General features: G+C 40.5%; 2 protein-coding genes across 3 annotated transcripts in view; both read left to right on the forward strand.

Moving 5' to 3' along the window:
* The first annotated feature begins 109 nt into the window (after positions 1-109).
* On the forward strand, positions 110-12,933 carry SLC25A30 (solute carrier family 25 member 30). 2 transcript variants are annotated; one of them, XM_009284890.2, is made up of 11 exons: positions 132-167; positions 512-593; positions 3,423-3,501; positions 4,952-5,099; positions 5,753-5,847; positions 6,141-6,226; positions 7,740-7,835; positions 8,706-8,830; positions 9,361-9,499; positions 10,466-10,546; positions 11,335-11,663. In XM_009284890.2, exons 3-11 carry the CDS (start codon positions 3,438-3,440, stop codon positions 11,374-11,376), a joined length of 876 nt encoding a protein of 291 aa, XP_009283165.1. In that variant the 5' UTR covers positions 132-167; positions 512-593; positions 3,423-3,437; the 3' UTR covers positions 11,377-11,663. The 2 variants fall into 2 exon arrangements, with proteins under 2 accessions (XP_009283166.1, XP_009283165.1); XM_009284891.1 differs by lacking the exon at positions 512-593 and having other exon boundaries at positions 110-167; positions 11,335-12,933.
* Positions 12,246-14,398, forward strand: part of COG3 (component of oligomeric golgi complex 3) — a 38,845-nt gene continuing 36,692 nt past the window's right edge. Inside the window, exon 1 of the mRNA XM_009284907.1 lies at positions 12,246-12,290. Coding sequence (XP_009283182.1) covers positions 12,246-12,290 — 45 coding nt within the window. The remainder of the gene's footprint in view (positions 12,291-14,398) is intronic.

Here is a 14,398-nt window from a genome sequence, read left to right on the forward strand (position 1 = left end):
GCCGACTTTCCCGCCCCCGCAACGGGGGAGCGAGGCGGGGCCCCGCATTCCCCAACGGCCGCCCCGGCTGAGGGGAGCGGGGCAGGGCTTTATAACCGGCGGGGCAGGGGCGGGCTAGCGGTTTAGCGTGGCGGCGGTTGGCGCGGGAAGACGCGGGGGTTGAGGAGGTAAGTGGGGAGGTGGCAGGTGTTGGCTCCTCAGATCGTGTAGGGGGGGTGTCATCTCTCACCCGGCCGGCGAGGCGGCGGAGGGGCTGGCCGGGTGCAGGTATTCCTCTGTGAGCTTCGCCGAGTGCTATCTGTGAAGGAGGGCGGGGGTTTCCTGAGCTTTGCTCGGCACCCTCCAGAGCCCTCCACCCCCGAGCAGGGACATGCCGCTTCCTTCTCTTCGTTGTTTTCCCCTCCTGATGCTCTTCATCTCAAGGCGAAGCCGGAGGGAGGCGTGCTTCGTTTTGTCGCTGAAAGGGACTTGGTCGGTGCAGTCGTTGTTGCCTCCCTTTGCCCCTTAACAGGTGTTGCTGTGTCCTTGCTCCAGCTGTTGAAATAGACTGGCAGTGCTGCTCAGGGAGGGACTGCTGCAGGCAGTCCCTTCAGGTTTGTTTTTTTTTTCTTTCACTGGCTTCCGTACTTGTGAGACAGCTGGTATTTTGCAAGAACTTGCCACGATGGTTGCTAGCTTTAGTCCTGGCTTTTTATTTCTTTCTGGTGATGCTTCACTGCTTGAATACAAAGACTGAGCTGTGCGTCTGCAGCGTAATCCATGCTGTTAGAAAGTATTGCTTGGATGACTATCTTACATGTGCATGCTTATATTACAGGTAATAACTTTCTAGGACTAATAACTCTTAGCATAAGCCTTCTGTAACATTTAAGGGTCAAATCCATTTTAAATAGCCAGTATACTGTGTACATAGTATACCAGCAATATTGTTAACCAATAAAGAATTTGATATGTGACTTTTAAAGTCTGTTCTCTTAACAGGGGCGTATCTAAATATTTGCTTTAAGTGATGCATTCTTTTATGGAACCTCGGCTTTTGATTTTATTTCAGTCACGCTGCCAATTAAAAGCAATCAAACTTGCTTCTGACTTCTGCAAAGAGTGTGGGGATGAATTGCTGTAGTAATCTCACCCAGTGTCCTTTAGGGGGTAGTATCACGTCTGTCATCTTACTGATGTTCAGGGAACAACAACGTGTATTTGATGAGGATGATTTCCTTCTAGTAAAATTGGAGACCCCAATTTATTCTATAATGAGGGCTGGACTCTGTTTTTAAGTAATTTACCTGTTGAATTGCCAATGGAATTCTTCTAAGGAGATGCTTACTATTTTTATCAGTGTAGGGAAGAATTTCTGAGTAAGAAGCAAAACAAGAATTCAGAAAACAAGACAGCTGAGGTGAAAGGGCAAAGTTGCTTGCTGGTGTCTTTTTTAAATTTTTTTTTTTTTGAGATAAGCTCTGCCACTCTGCTTTAATTTCTTCCTGTAAGTATGGAAAGCTAGAAGGAGGGATGCAAGGTACAAATAAGTGGAAAGTGTCAGATGGTTAGCTTGGCCTAAATAGCAGGAAAGGAGACTAGTAAGCCTTTCAGACGTACAAACCTTGATGGTGTGTAAGGCCTTTACCTTGAGATATGTCAAAGGAACAGTGTGCTATAAAATTTCCACATTAGGGTAACCTATACGTTTCTCAAAACGTCAGCTAATATTAGTAAATCTGTGTACAAATTGAAAACTTTATTTGACTGTGGTTGCATACTTCTACATTGTGTCAGTGCTCCAGAATTACACAGAAAAACTGAGTAGCCTTCATTGCCCAGGCAGAGTGAAATACAAAACAAAAAAAATACAGATACAAAACTAAAGTGTATCAGTGTTATGGTATTTGTGACAGATGAAAATTTGTTTTAATGTGTTGAGGGAAAAAAAGTTAGCTGGTATTTTCAATTTTGACAAATCTCTCAAAAGCAAAGGTCGTGTGTGGCTGATAGTGGGGAGACTGAGCTTGGCTTTGTCTCCATTAATTAAATGAGCTGCCATTAATCGTGGCAGGACAAGGAATGTGAGGAACTTGGAGCTAGAAGTGTCCTGCCTCTGGCACAGTGTCATACCCATGTGGCTTTGCTGCTTTCATATTGAAAAGCTGGCATAGTCTATGCCTGTGGCTCCTGATCTCTGCCCGGCACTCTTTTTTGGCAATATAGTGGGTGTCCTTACTTGCCTTTTCTTTGTTTTTTTTTACATCAGTGGTGTTCTTTGCAGCCCTTTTCTTTGGTTTTTTTACATCAGTGGTGTTCTTTGCAGCAGCCTAAAGAGTCAGATGGATTTCTGTGCACTTGGTTGTTGAGTATTTGAAATTGTGTGCTGTGAGCTCCTATGGGTTTTTTATTGTATTGAGTGTCAGAAGACTGAAGACCCAGGTAACTCCCTGTGAAGTAAAGATGATAAAAGGAAAACTGGGGCTGCAGTAACTATTCAGGCATGCTCAGTGTCTGCAACTTCTGTTAACTTTGGACACTGGATTATTGGCACTTCTAGAGGAAGTGACCAAGGAAGGTTCATCTTTACAAAAGGCGGTGCTAAGTAACTGGTGTATTTGTGATATTTTCTAGCTGGGCAGTACAGGTGAATAAACAAAGTTACAGGGAATGGAAGTGCCAAGGGATGTATTTTCAAGTACAATTATTCCACAAAATTAATTGGCAAAAGATAACTGTAGAATCCAATGTTTAGGAGGATACTATAGAAAATGGGGAATGGAAAGTATTTATATTATGAGGAAGTGAAAAAATAAGCTGTAGAGAGACCTACTTGCTTTTGAGAAGGGCAATTTTGTATTGGTTGGACTACTTTGGTTTTGCAGTTCTTACCTCCAAAATAATTGGCTGATTTTAGCATCTTGCAAAGCATATGCCATAGTAAATTATGATTTGTGGTCACTTTGTCAAATTCACTTAATTGACTTCTAAGTTAGAGCAGCCTTTTTTACTGTAAAAGGCCTTATGCACCTGATTACACTACTTTCATATAACGTTCACAAGAATGAATATTGTGAACACTGGTAGCAGAAATAGGCTTTAATGGAGGCAAAATGTTGTATGCACCCCTATTTTCTGTCCAAGCGTACCAGCTCAGCTCATGTTAATGTTGATAGCAGGAAAAAAGGGACAGAAGTTTAGTAATGACTGTCTTAAAGTTCCATTTGATTGCAGGGTATAAGCAAACTAATCCAGCTTGGTAAGGATCATTGGAGGTTATTCACTGCAGTGCTCCTTAAGATCATATTAAATGTTTTTATCCTTAGTATGTTTGGAAGGTCCATCTTAAATGGACAAGGCACAAAGTTTTATTAAATGTTAGTATATATATTTACATAACAGATGTACTTATAGAAGCATTAAATCGTTGTCTTATTTCACAGAAAGAAAAATCAATAATGTCAGCACTAAACTGGAAGCCCTTTATCTATGGAGGTTTAGCATCAATCACTGCAGAATGTGGTAAGCTTTTCCTTTACTGTTGTACATGATTTCCTTTACTGAGATAGTCCCTCTTAAAACAAGCTTGGTTCCATGCTATCAGTGACACAGTAGTATATGGTGGTCTACAGCATAGGAGTTTTTTTCTTTAATGCTGACTGGGGAGTTGGTCAGAACTTTGTTACAATGTCAGAACACTTCTGTCTGTAAACTCGCATCCCCCCTCAGTCTTGTTTTTATACAAACTTTGCCTTTGCTTTCTACTATTTAGTGTTTGTGGATCTGTTCCTAGACACTAGTCATAAGTATACACAGCTTTTGTTTTGCTAGAGTAGATAAGTTAAGCTCTTGTAAAATTTTTCTCTTAGCTTTTCTGAGTAGCTATGTTGCAGTTTAAATTCCCTTTTCTTGGATGTGAGTGGCTGATTAGATTTGAACACTTAAATTCAGTTAGTGTGCAACATAGAATAATTGCTATAGTGAGACAGTGCATCTGATGTTTTAGTGCCTACTCTAAAGACAAACTTAAAATACTAACATCCTTTTAAAGACTTATCTGAAACGCATATACATGAAAATAAAGGAAATCTGGATTTTCATAGTACTAGAGCATAGTCTGACGTGTTGTGGGCTTGCATGTGAAGTCTGTCTAATAAAGTAGATGTAGTATAAATTTACACTTAAAACTACTATTTTGTTTTCCTTTTCTACCTTCTCTTATGAATCTTGTTCAAGCTTGAGTTTGAAACCTCTCTTTTTTGACTTGACTGAATGTGGCAAATAATGCCAAAAGCTTCATGAGGAAGACAAGCAATTCATAAAAGCCTTGCTTGCCTGGTAAACCTCGTTAGAATAGATGTGATTAATCCTGACTCCTATTAGTGTTTAGGTGAGTATTGAATGTTGAGGTGGTCCCTTTCCTAAAGATAAGCTCTGGAGGAATATGATTTCTAAACCCTTTCATAAAGGGAGCATGGAGAGTAGGAACTTGACATAGCAGTGGGCTACAGGAAAGCAGTAACAGAAATGGGTACTGCTGCTATTTTTTTTTAGATTCTAGGCTAGAATCTGTACAGCTTGTCTTACGGAATTTATTTCTTTGCCTTCAATGAAATGCTTTTCAAAGATGTTAGTAGAATACAGACGCAAACTCTGTACTTGACTGTGATTGTAGAGTCCTATTCAGTGTGGCTCTTTACAGCCAGGCAATACCATGTTGCCTGAAAACATTGTGAATGCAAAACGTAAACAGAGGAAGTAGGTAGGGCCTTTGACAAGCTTTTAGAAGAAACAAGATGACATAAAATGAACCACTTGTTTAAAAAAAAGTCTTGGTAAGAGAGACTTTTTTTCTCTGGGAGTATTTTTATATATTTTAGTATATAATAAAGGCTGCTTTTTCTTAGATCATGTTCCTTGTTGTCTTTGGTTAGGTAACTACTTGATTAATTTTACCTGATTTTTCTTTAAGGTACTTTCCCCATTGATCTGACCAAAACACGTCTGCAGGTTCAAGGTCAAGTTAATGATGCCAAATATAAAGAGATCCGCTACCGTGGAATGGTGCATGCACTAGTCAGAATATGCAGAGAAGAAGGATTGAAAGCCTTATACTCTGGGTAAAATTAGCTGACTTGCAGTAATGGTTTATGAACAGTATATTGATAAGTATAAGCCTATAGTGTGCGAATTGTTGGGTTTCAGATTTACAAGGTATTTGGTTAGCCTCAATTAATCTGGAAGTTGAAAGCCCAAGCTTAGATTGCTTCAGTCTTTGCACTCTGCAATAGCATTTCATGTTTAAAAAAACCTGAACAAACCTACCTGGAAAAAAAAATAGCTAAGCATAAAGTTATTCTATACAATGCTGCTATGGTCGTTCCATCTCTCAGAAGAAAAATTGAATTAACCTTTGTGTATAAATGGGCATGCTTTTCTTCAAAGCATACAAAATGGTGGGGGAAAGATGTAACCTGCAGATTACATTTCAGGCAAGCTTTCTAGCTATTTTATAGATCACAAGTTAAGATATGCTCTCATAGTAATCCTTCCACAGTTCATTCATGTTCTTGCAGGCTTTATTTAAAAAAAACAAAAATCAAAACAACAAAAAAAACTTGTTTTGTCTATAGTGAGTCTGAATTGTTGATTTAAATGAACAAACCTTTCTCTGGTAGATGTCTTGTGTTCAGTCTCTCCTGCTCTAAAAAGTATTTGCTAATCAGTCTTTTGCAATTTTGAGCATAAATATTATTACTGCCTATTTTTACAGGATTGCACCTGCAATGCTACGGCAAGCTTCATATGGAACTATAAAAATAGGCACTTACCAGAGCTTAAAAAGAATGTTTGTTGAGCATCCAGAAGGTGAGTGGGTTTTTTCAATTTAATTGAGGACTGATTTGCTTGAAGCTGGTTGTTTCCATTTGGTATCTTACTGTAGCAGTTTGAACAAGTCTACATTCCTTGTAGAATGTAGAAGACATTCCTTGTACCAATTACAACAAAGTGAGTCAGCATGGAAAACTTGTCAGAGCAGTTTTTAAGGCTTCTGTAATTGGCACTCTCTCTGGTTAAAGGAGAGGTGCCATCATCCTGACCGGATGCATCTTAAGATTTGCAAATCTGCAGCTAAACTCTTTCTTTTGTTTATGGAATAGATGAAACCCTGACGATAAATGTTCTGTGTGGCATTCTTTCGGGAGTAATTTCATCATCTATTGCCAACCCTACAGATGTCTTAAAGGTAATTATGTGTTATGTAGAGTTTGTCCTTAGTTTTTGTCCTCTCCTTGAGGAAATGCAGAATCTCCTGATGAATATAGGATTTGTTGTTTTGTAACCCTATTTATTCTCATCTCTTAACTTAAAAAAAAAAAAATCTGTAACATCCTGAATTCTTGGAACCTCCTTCTGGTCCATATTAATTATTTGGAAGTATGCACTAGGAAACTGATGGCTGGGGAAGTAGTTGGATCCATATAACTTTTTCTGGGGGTGGGGAGAGAATAATTTAAGATGACTCTTTTTAACTTCCATGCTATAGTTTCTGTGTGGAAGCCACACTGCATATTTCATCTATACTGCTTGGTAATGCTGTTATACTGGGATGTTTCTAGAGCTCAAAATAGGTGAAGATCAATTGAGAGGCAAGAGTTTAGTGAGTGCTACTTGTACTGTATGATTCTTTAATCCTGTAGAAAGGCTTTGCAATCCAGTGTCCCGTGGGAATAGTGTTCCAGCATCAGTCATTTGAACTGAATTGGTGAAACCACTGTCTCTTTAAGAATCTGTTGGCTTATTGATAGTCAATGACCTCTTTTCCAGTTACTTAAAAGGGCTGATGGTATTTAAGTTAAACTGTAGCATACATGGCTGCCTCTAATGAAAAATTAAAAAACTCTCTTTCTGTTCTCCTATCTCCTATAAAAACTTAATCCTTCATAGGGCTAGTGTGGTTATGTAGAGGCATTTCAAACATAAGCTATTTCAAGTGTGGCTTCAATTAGTTATTTCCCAAAATTATGACCATGTACCAACTTGCTTGTCACCAAGCTTGTATTTGGTAGTCACCATGGCAGGTTCCCAAGGACATTCATAGAAATCCACAGGGTCGAAGACGCTGCCTCTAATGAAAAATTAAAAAACCCTCTTTCTGTTCTCCTAAAACTAGTAAAAACTTAATCCTTCATAGGGCTAGTGTGGTTATGTAGAGGCATTTCAAACATAAGCTATTTCAAGTGTGGCTTCAATTAGTTATTTCCCAAAATTATGACCATGTACCAACTTGCTTGTCACCAAGCTTGTATTTGGTAGTCACCATGGCAGGTTCCCAAGGACATTCATAGAAATCCACAGGGTCGAAGACCATGGTTCTCACTAGCTAAAACCTTAATCTTTTTAACCTTTCATTTTAACATGTTCCTGTGAGAACACTGTAAAGGACATCCTGCAGAACCCATCTGTCAGTCTAATCTAAATGGAGTGGTGTACAAGTACAGAAATAGAAGTGACAGTGCAGTTAAGAGCTACACCACGTACTTGTTCAAAATTAGCAGCTGCATTTGGATAGTTAAGGCACTTCAAAAGATTGCATCATGGTTATGATAATGTCAGCTATCAATTTGTATTCAAAGAGAAATTGACCTTACTACTTAAAAGATCGTAACTTGAAATGTTAATAAAACTGTATTAAACTATTAGCAGTTGTATGTTTGAAAAGTATTTCTTTTCTAATTTTATCTTCAAATGAATCTCAGATCAGAATGCAAGCCCAAGGTAGTGTGATTCAAGGAGGAATGATGGGCAACTTCATACAGATCTACCAAAAGGAAGGCACTAAAGGATTATGGAAGGCAAGTTTTTTGAACTATATCCCACATTCAAAGTACACTTTCTTGCTCCACTGAATTTCATGTGCTTCTACAGTATTCTCAGCCAAAATATGGAGAAGTCAGTAGCTAATATGCATGTAATTTGTCGTGACTACCTTACTGCTGGTGTCTCAGTGCATTTTGACAAAGGGTTACTGCCAGTCTTGTGTTCAAGGATTAGCCACTTCTTAAAAAAGGGGAGACAAATGGAGGCTTAAATTAGGGTGACTGGCTCTAGGACTAGTTCAACAACCCTTTGTAAGACACCTCAGTCTGTATACTCTGCTCTTTTTAAAACATAAAAACATATATTAAAGAACATTTGGAAGTGAAGGTACTAATGAACATCCCCTCTAGCTCAGGAATTCTTGTACTCAGTCTTGTAGTTTGTCTTTTATGCCAGTTACAGTCAGTGACTGTTTAACAACTGAAGACCAAGAATGGACAGTTGCTCTGAAACAGCTGGAAAATAGAAATGTTTTTCTATTAGTGTGCTTTTCTCTGCAAAGCTTCTTGATCTCCACTTTTCTGTTCATCTTCCTTACTTTGTCAGTTTTTCAGTTAGCAGCAAGGGGAGCCAGTATCACCTGGTTGTTGATGTCTTAGCTGACTGTTGGTGTAAGAATTTGTATGTTAAGCAGAGACGGAGTAGCATAAAGGAACTGAAATTGCTGTTCCTGAACCTGCATTTTTGGAGCACATACATCTAAGACTTGTACTAATTAGCCTTATTTGAATTCACAATGTTCTTAACACATTCATGCTGTGTTGCTTTGTATTATAAAAGCTAGGCTTTTCTGATGGTGCACAAAGGTTAATTTTAAACTTCAGCTATATCCTTTCTTTTGCCAGGGAGTATCGTTGACAGCACAGAGAGCTGCTATTGTTGTTGGAGTGGAACTGCCAGTGTATGACCTTACCAAGAAGCACATAATTATGTCTGGATTTATGGGAGATACAGTATATACTCACTTCCTGTAAGTCTGTATAACTAACTGCTTGCATAGCTCATCATTGGTTTGTTCTTGTTATGAGAGATGAATCTTTTTGATTTTTCTGTCATCAGTATAGATGTAAAAATACACTTCTGATGTGTTTATACTTTTTAATGCAATAGCATCTCAAATGGTAGCACATAGCATGGAAGCTAATTTTACTTAGGATTTGGATTTAATTTTCTTTTGAATATGGAATTTTGGTTTGTGGATGATCTGAATCATTCATCTTTGCAAATTGAGATTAGAGGAAAGTTCCAATCAAATATTTGCTATTCTCAGAGGCACAAACATCTGTTCAGGTATACAGAAACTGTAGGTAAGGGCTGTATATCAAATCTTGAAAATGATGCTTTATAGTAAATGAAAAGTAATTTTTCACATCTATTAGCTGATGTAATTTTTAACTGAAAGCATTAAGCACTCATTACTGCATGTTTTCTGGGGAGGGGGGATTCTTGTGCATCTTGAAATGTGGGAGGTCAAATTTCATTAAACCTTTCTTTTATTAGCTCAAGTTTTACTTGTGGCTTAGCTGGAGCCCTTGCATCCAACCCAATTGATGTTGTGAGAACACGCATGATGAATCAGAGAAGCCAACAACATGGGGGACACTCAAACTACAAGGGTACTTTGGATTGCTTGGTACAAGTAAGTAGTTTATGTATCAACGTAAGTAGAAGCTGGTGCCATCAAGCAATGATTTTGGTGTAGAACTTGAAATTGTTCTAAGTTTCCCTAGAAATTAATCCAAGTAACTTTGATATGCTTTTTGCCCTAATGCTCAAAAGGACTATACTGCCAATAATGCACTTGGTGTGAAAAGTATCTACTGGCCTGACAGAAAGGCAGGAAGAAAGTTAGTGTGTACTGCAGGCACTTAATTCCTTTTGGTGCTTGGATGAGGAGACTAAGTCTCTCAGCAGCACTGTCTCTTACTTAACTTTTTACAATGTTAGGATATTGATAGGAAATGATGATTTCCTAGGTCAGTTCTTGAAGAATGACATCTTCTGGGGTGGATGGTTTTCTCTGGTGCGTACTGCATAATGGAAAGCCTAGTACAGCCAAAGGCAGTGTCGGTCTCTGATTATTTTGGCTTGGTTTCTTAAATCCCTAAATTGGGTATGATGTGGGAGCGTGATGGCCTTTTACATGGAGAAGAGTGGATAGGAAATTGTTGGTGTCCAAACTGTTGACTGAACAGTCCAGTTTGTGTAACAGTCCAAGTCACATTGTCCAGTGCAATTTTGTGAAGTCCATAAAGCAAACTGAAAAATTTCAAGGGGGTGCCTAACGTGAGCTGCAGGTTTACATGCAGTGCTCTGCAAGGTTTTTTTGGGAAAAAAAAAGTCCAGGAATGCAATTTGGAGGAATCTGGGTTGGGTACTGAATGACATAGACTGCATCCTTACCTGCCAGGTAATGCTGCAGGCATTACTAATCTTGGCTTTATCTAGTGAAACGTTTCCTTGTCCCATCATAAAATATGTTCAAACGAAGGTTACAGCACTAAGCCATCCCCTTGTCTGGTTTAGAATCTTGTTAGCTGCGGTGCTGTCTAGATTTCTCACTAAAAGAATTACACAAGTGTATTCTTGCTGTGTTTTTTTCCAGACATGGAAGAATGAAGGCTTTTTTGCTCTATATAAAGGGTTTTGGCCAAATTGGTTAAGACTTGGTCCTTGGAATATCATTGTATCCTTTTCAAAGGTGTGCAAAACTATTAAGCTAGCCATACAACAGCAAGTATTGACAGACAGTTTCACAGAATGCTCAGTGTGGAAAGTGTCATGTCAGCACAAATATTCCCTTTTTATGAATGGAAAATTGTGTAGTTGACCATTTTCTTAGTCAACTACTGTTGGTCAGATTGAATTTGTGATTCACACAGAGTGAATATTAGAATGTGATCTTGCAAAACATTTTTCTGTTCCTCCAATTTCATACCTGTCTGTTTCTTTAGTTTGGAGCCTAGTTTTAAATAAAATTGACCAGATGAGTTAGGAATGGGGTCTATTTCCAGGAATGGGGTCTATTTCCAGAACTGGGGGAAGTGTTGGCAGTTAGCCATGAAATGTTTTTGTTTATCTTAGTCTCACACAATTTTGGTTTTGTTCCAAGAGCCAGCTGATCAGAGCCCTGGGAAGTGGGTTGGTGGTAATGTTTTTTACCATGAGCAAACCTACTTTAGCCCATCAAAGCGAAGTGAGTAAAGACTCTAAGGGCTGTCACAGTATTATCCTGCCTCCTCAGTCCTGTGTTTAAGATCCTGAGGAATAGAGATGGGAAAGTAATTGGCATCACCAGCCTTAGAGCAAGTTTCATTGTTCTGCCTAGTACTGCATAACAAAAACAGCCAACCGGCAGCATTGCATACGAAGAGTGGAACAAAGTTTCACACAGATGCAGCTGTCCTGTAGTAGTGAAGTGACCACTTTGCACTGTGTGAACAGGAAACAGTTTTCCTTAATCAGCTGTTCCAGTTCTTTCTGACATATGAGCAGCTGAAGAAATTAGACTTCTGACACACTGAACTGTATACTGAATTCTGTTAATGTACTGCTTGAGTTTAGAGCAACTTGTAAGTTGTCTTGAGTATTTGCTCTTTCGTCTGAGATGCTGGCCAAAGGAAGAGGTCACTACAAGACTGTTGTGAATGAGAACAACCTGGAAGCGATTTCAAGGCAAACTGGCTCCTGTAACAATGGCTCGCTCACGTGATTCGGTGGATGGTGTGCACTATTTTCTAGACTGACCCAAACATGGTGGAATACCTTCTGTCAACGGCTTAAGTGTTCTTAATGTGAAGATCTGTAATGCAACTTTATGCTGTTGAGACTCTCAACACTGCACAGTGTTTTATAAGAGGCAAAGAACAATCTTTCTGTAAAGGAAGATCAGTAGTACCAAGGAGCTGGGCTTTTCCTGTTTTCAGGAGTGTATGCAATTCGACTGAGTTTATAGTTTCTAATTAACTGGAAGTGTCACATGACATCTTTGCAGGCTTTCAGTTCAGCAAAATACCTGCTGCAGTGCAAAATCTGCTTCTGGTTTTAGAGCTTTCCTGTGTTCTAAGTCCTTGGATGTCTGCATAGTTTGCTGGGAATAATCCAGCCTCATTTGAAGGTGTGGTTGCTACAGTTGTCAGTTTTGCATAGCTTGAAGGAAGTTTTTTCCAATGTATCATTCTTGATTTTCAGCATAAGTGATTCTTAAACATATTCATATGTAAATTGCAAGTAGGAATGAAGTTCAAACAAGTCCATGCTCATCTGCCTGTCCTGTAGAGAAACTTTCCGTGCTTCTTCCATTGTTGGGAAGATCTACTTGTCACGGTTACTGGCTGTTACATATCATCTGAGAGATGCAAGTTTTACACTGAGCAGTTCAGGCCATGTCGTGTAGGTGCCCATGTGAAAAGAACCAAGCCCCTCCAAAGGTAAGTCTACTATAAAGACTGCTTTCCTTCTTTAAAAAGACACCCAAACCCAGAACTCCTGAGCACTTCCATGTAGCAAACAGGCCCAAGCTGCTGTTACATGCAGGTAAACACTTTATGTAGAAACTAACCACAACTTCCTTAAAGCATCACCTTTTGGCTTAAATGCATACCAAAACTTCAGGGCTGTTAACTAAACACTTATGTCGGGGTTCTCACAAATGTTGCTGCTGAATTCCAAGAAAGGAAACATGTGAGATGCAAGTCACGCGGTGGTCCTTCTGTGTTCACAGAGGGTGGCAAAGCAGGATGCGTAGCTTTGGATTCTTGTGGCATTGTGTTAATCTCTTAAACGCTTTCGGTTAATCATACATTCCACTTAAAGAAATTTCACTGCGATTTCAGAATTACTATAATCACTTAAATTACTAATTTTGAATTCACAGATGGATTTTTAAATGCACAAGGCACTTTCTTTTCTAAGGTACAATGTTTTCCTATGTATATGGGTATGCTTATGTGCAGTGTTTTTCCTTACAGCTGTTTCTATGCTTTAATAGAAATGTTTGTAAATATTTTTGTACACTGTGTAAACTAGGTATGCCTTACATTTTTAAGCTGATTAAAAGTTTTAAGATCATTATGTCATGACTCTGAACTGCTTTCAGCTTCTGAGTTTCAAACGGGGAGGGGGGGATGGGGGGCTTTTCAAATACTTCAAGGTGATAAACAAAGGAAAGCTGTCGCTGGCATTGAACTGTATGATGTTATTGAGCCAAGGCAGACTAAAGTTGCTGTAGTTACAAGCCTATGTTCCTGTGACATTACTGGCTGAGTAACATGCATTAACCATATGTTTTCACTGTTCTTTGGCATACATTAAACTGCAAGACCATTTCCCACTCTGTTATGAAAACTGCTTGGTCTGGAACAGATCGATCAGCTTAGTTTTGTGTAGCAGCAAAACACGTTTATTACACTTGTAACCAGAGCGGGTTTCTGGAGTTCACGTGTGGTAGCGCAAGTCTGACGGATGCAGCTCAGAGGGGGTGAGAAACCTGCCAGTTTGGAGCAACAGGGTGGGGAGCGCACTGCACCAGCTACTCCGGTTACTGGCTGTTACCTATCATGAGAGATGCAGATGTCCCTCTGGAGAGGGACAGATGGACAAGATGGACTGAAATCAACTGCTAAGCACCAAAGGCATTAAAACAGCGAAATGGGAGTTTGGTATCTCAGCTGAAGGTGATTGCTGCAGTAAATACCTCAAGCTATTTTCAAGCTCTTTAATTCAGTCATGCCTTAGTTAGGATTTAGTTTAATGTGCAATGATAATGAAGACGATTTCCGAAGTAAAGAATGAATTCTGCAGCAGGTTCTGAGGCATGGTGGAAAAAGCAGCTCTGGTTAATGGGTGATGCTACAGAAAAATGAAAACCAGCTCAGCAATGAAGAAGCCGGGCGGCGACACAAGGGTGTGCACGCTGTCAAAATGGAGGGCTGCCTCCCTTCACCTGCCTCCCTATCGGTGCTGTCCTGACCCTCGAGGGAGAGCCGCTAGAGCTAACGTGTAGGAAAAGGAATGATAGCTCCCTGCCCTGCTGCAGGGCTGGGCAAGTGCCAGAGCTGGCAAAAGGGAAGGGGGGAGACAACAGTCCCCTCGTAGTGGCAGGCAGGCAGGCAGGGGTTTGACAGCGGGGTGGAGGCAGATCTGAGGGCATGGGGTGCTCCGGTACGTCACTCACCCGTTTCAGGAGGAGTTCAGCGGGCATGCCAGATTAAACTAGGTCGAAGACGCTGCTGCAAGAGCAAGTCTTGGTTATTAACACAAACGTGTTGCTATGGTTGAGTCTGGGACAGAGAACTGCTGCCCGGGAGAAGCGCCGCTGGCTGCGGTGGGAGGGTGGCCCGGAGCGAGGAGCCGTCACCGGGGTCGTCCCGCGGACTGCTCGCCTCGGGAGAGAAGGCTCCGGGGAACGGAGGGGACGAGTCAGCTGCCAGCCCCGGCCTTTCTCCAGACTGCCCGTCGGTGTCGGGCCCGCTGAGCCCGGGGGAGCCGGGGGGCGCGGAGCGCCGCCGCACGGGCCCGGTGATGCCGCAGGCCGCAG

This window comes from Aptenodytes forsteri, unplaced genomic scaffold (assembly GCF_000699145.1).
Source record: "Aptenodytes forsteri isolate BGI_AS27 unplaced genomic scaffold, ASM69914v1 Scaffold199, whole genome shotgun sequence".
Classification (NCBI taxonomy): domain Eukaryota; kingdom Metazoa; phylum Chordata; class Aves; order Sphenisciformes; family Spheniscidae; genus Aptenodytes; species Aptenodytes forsteri.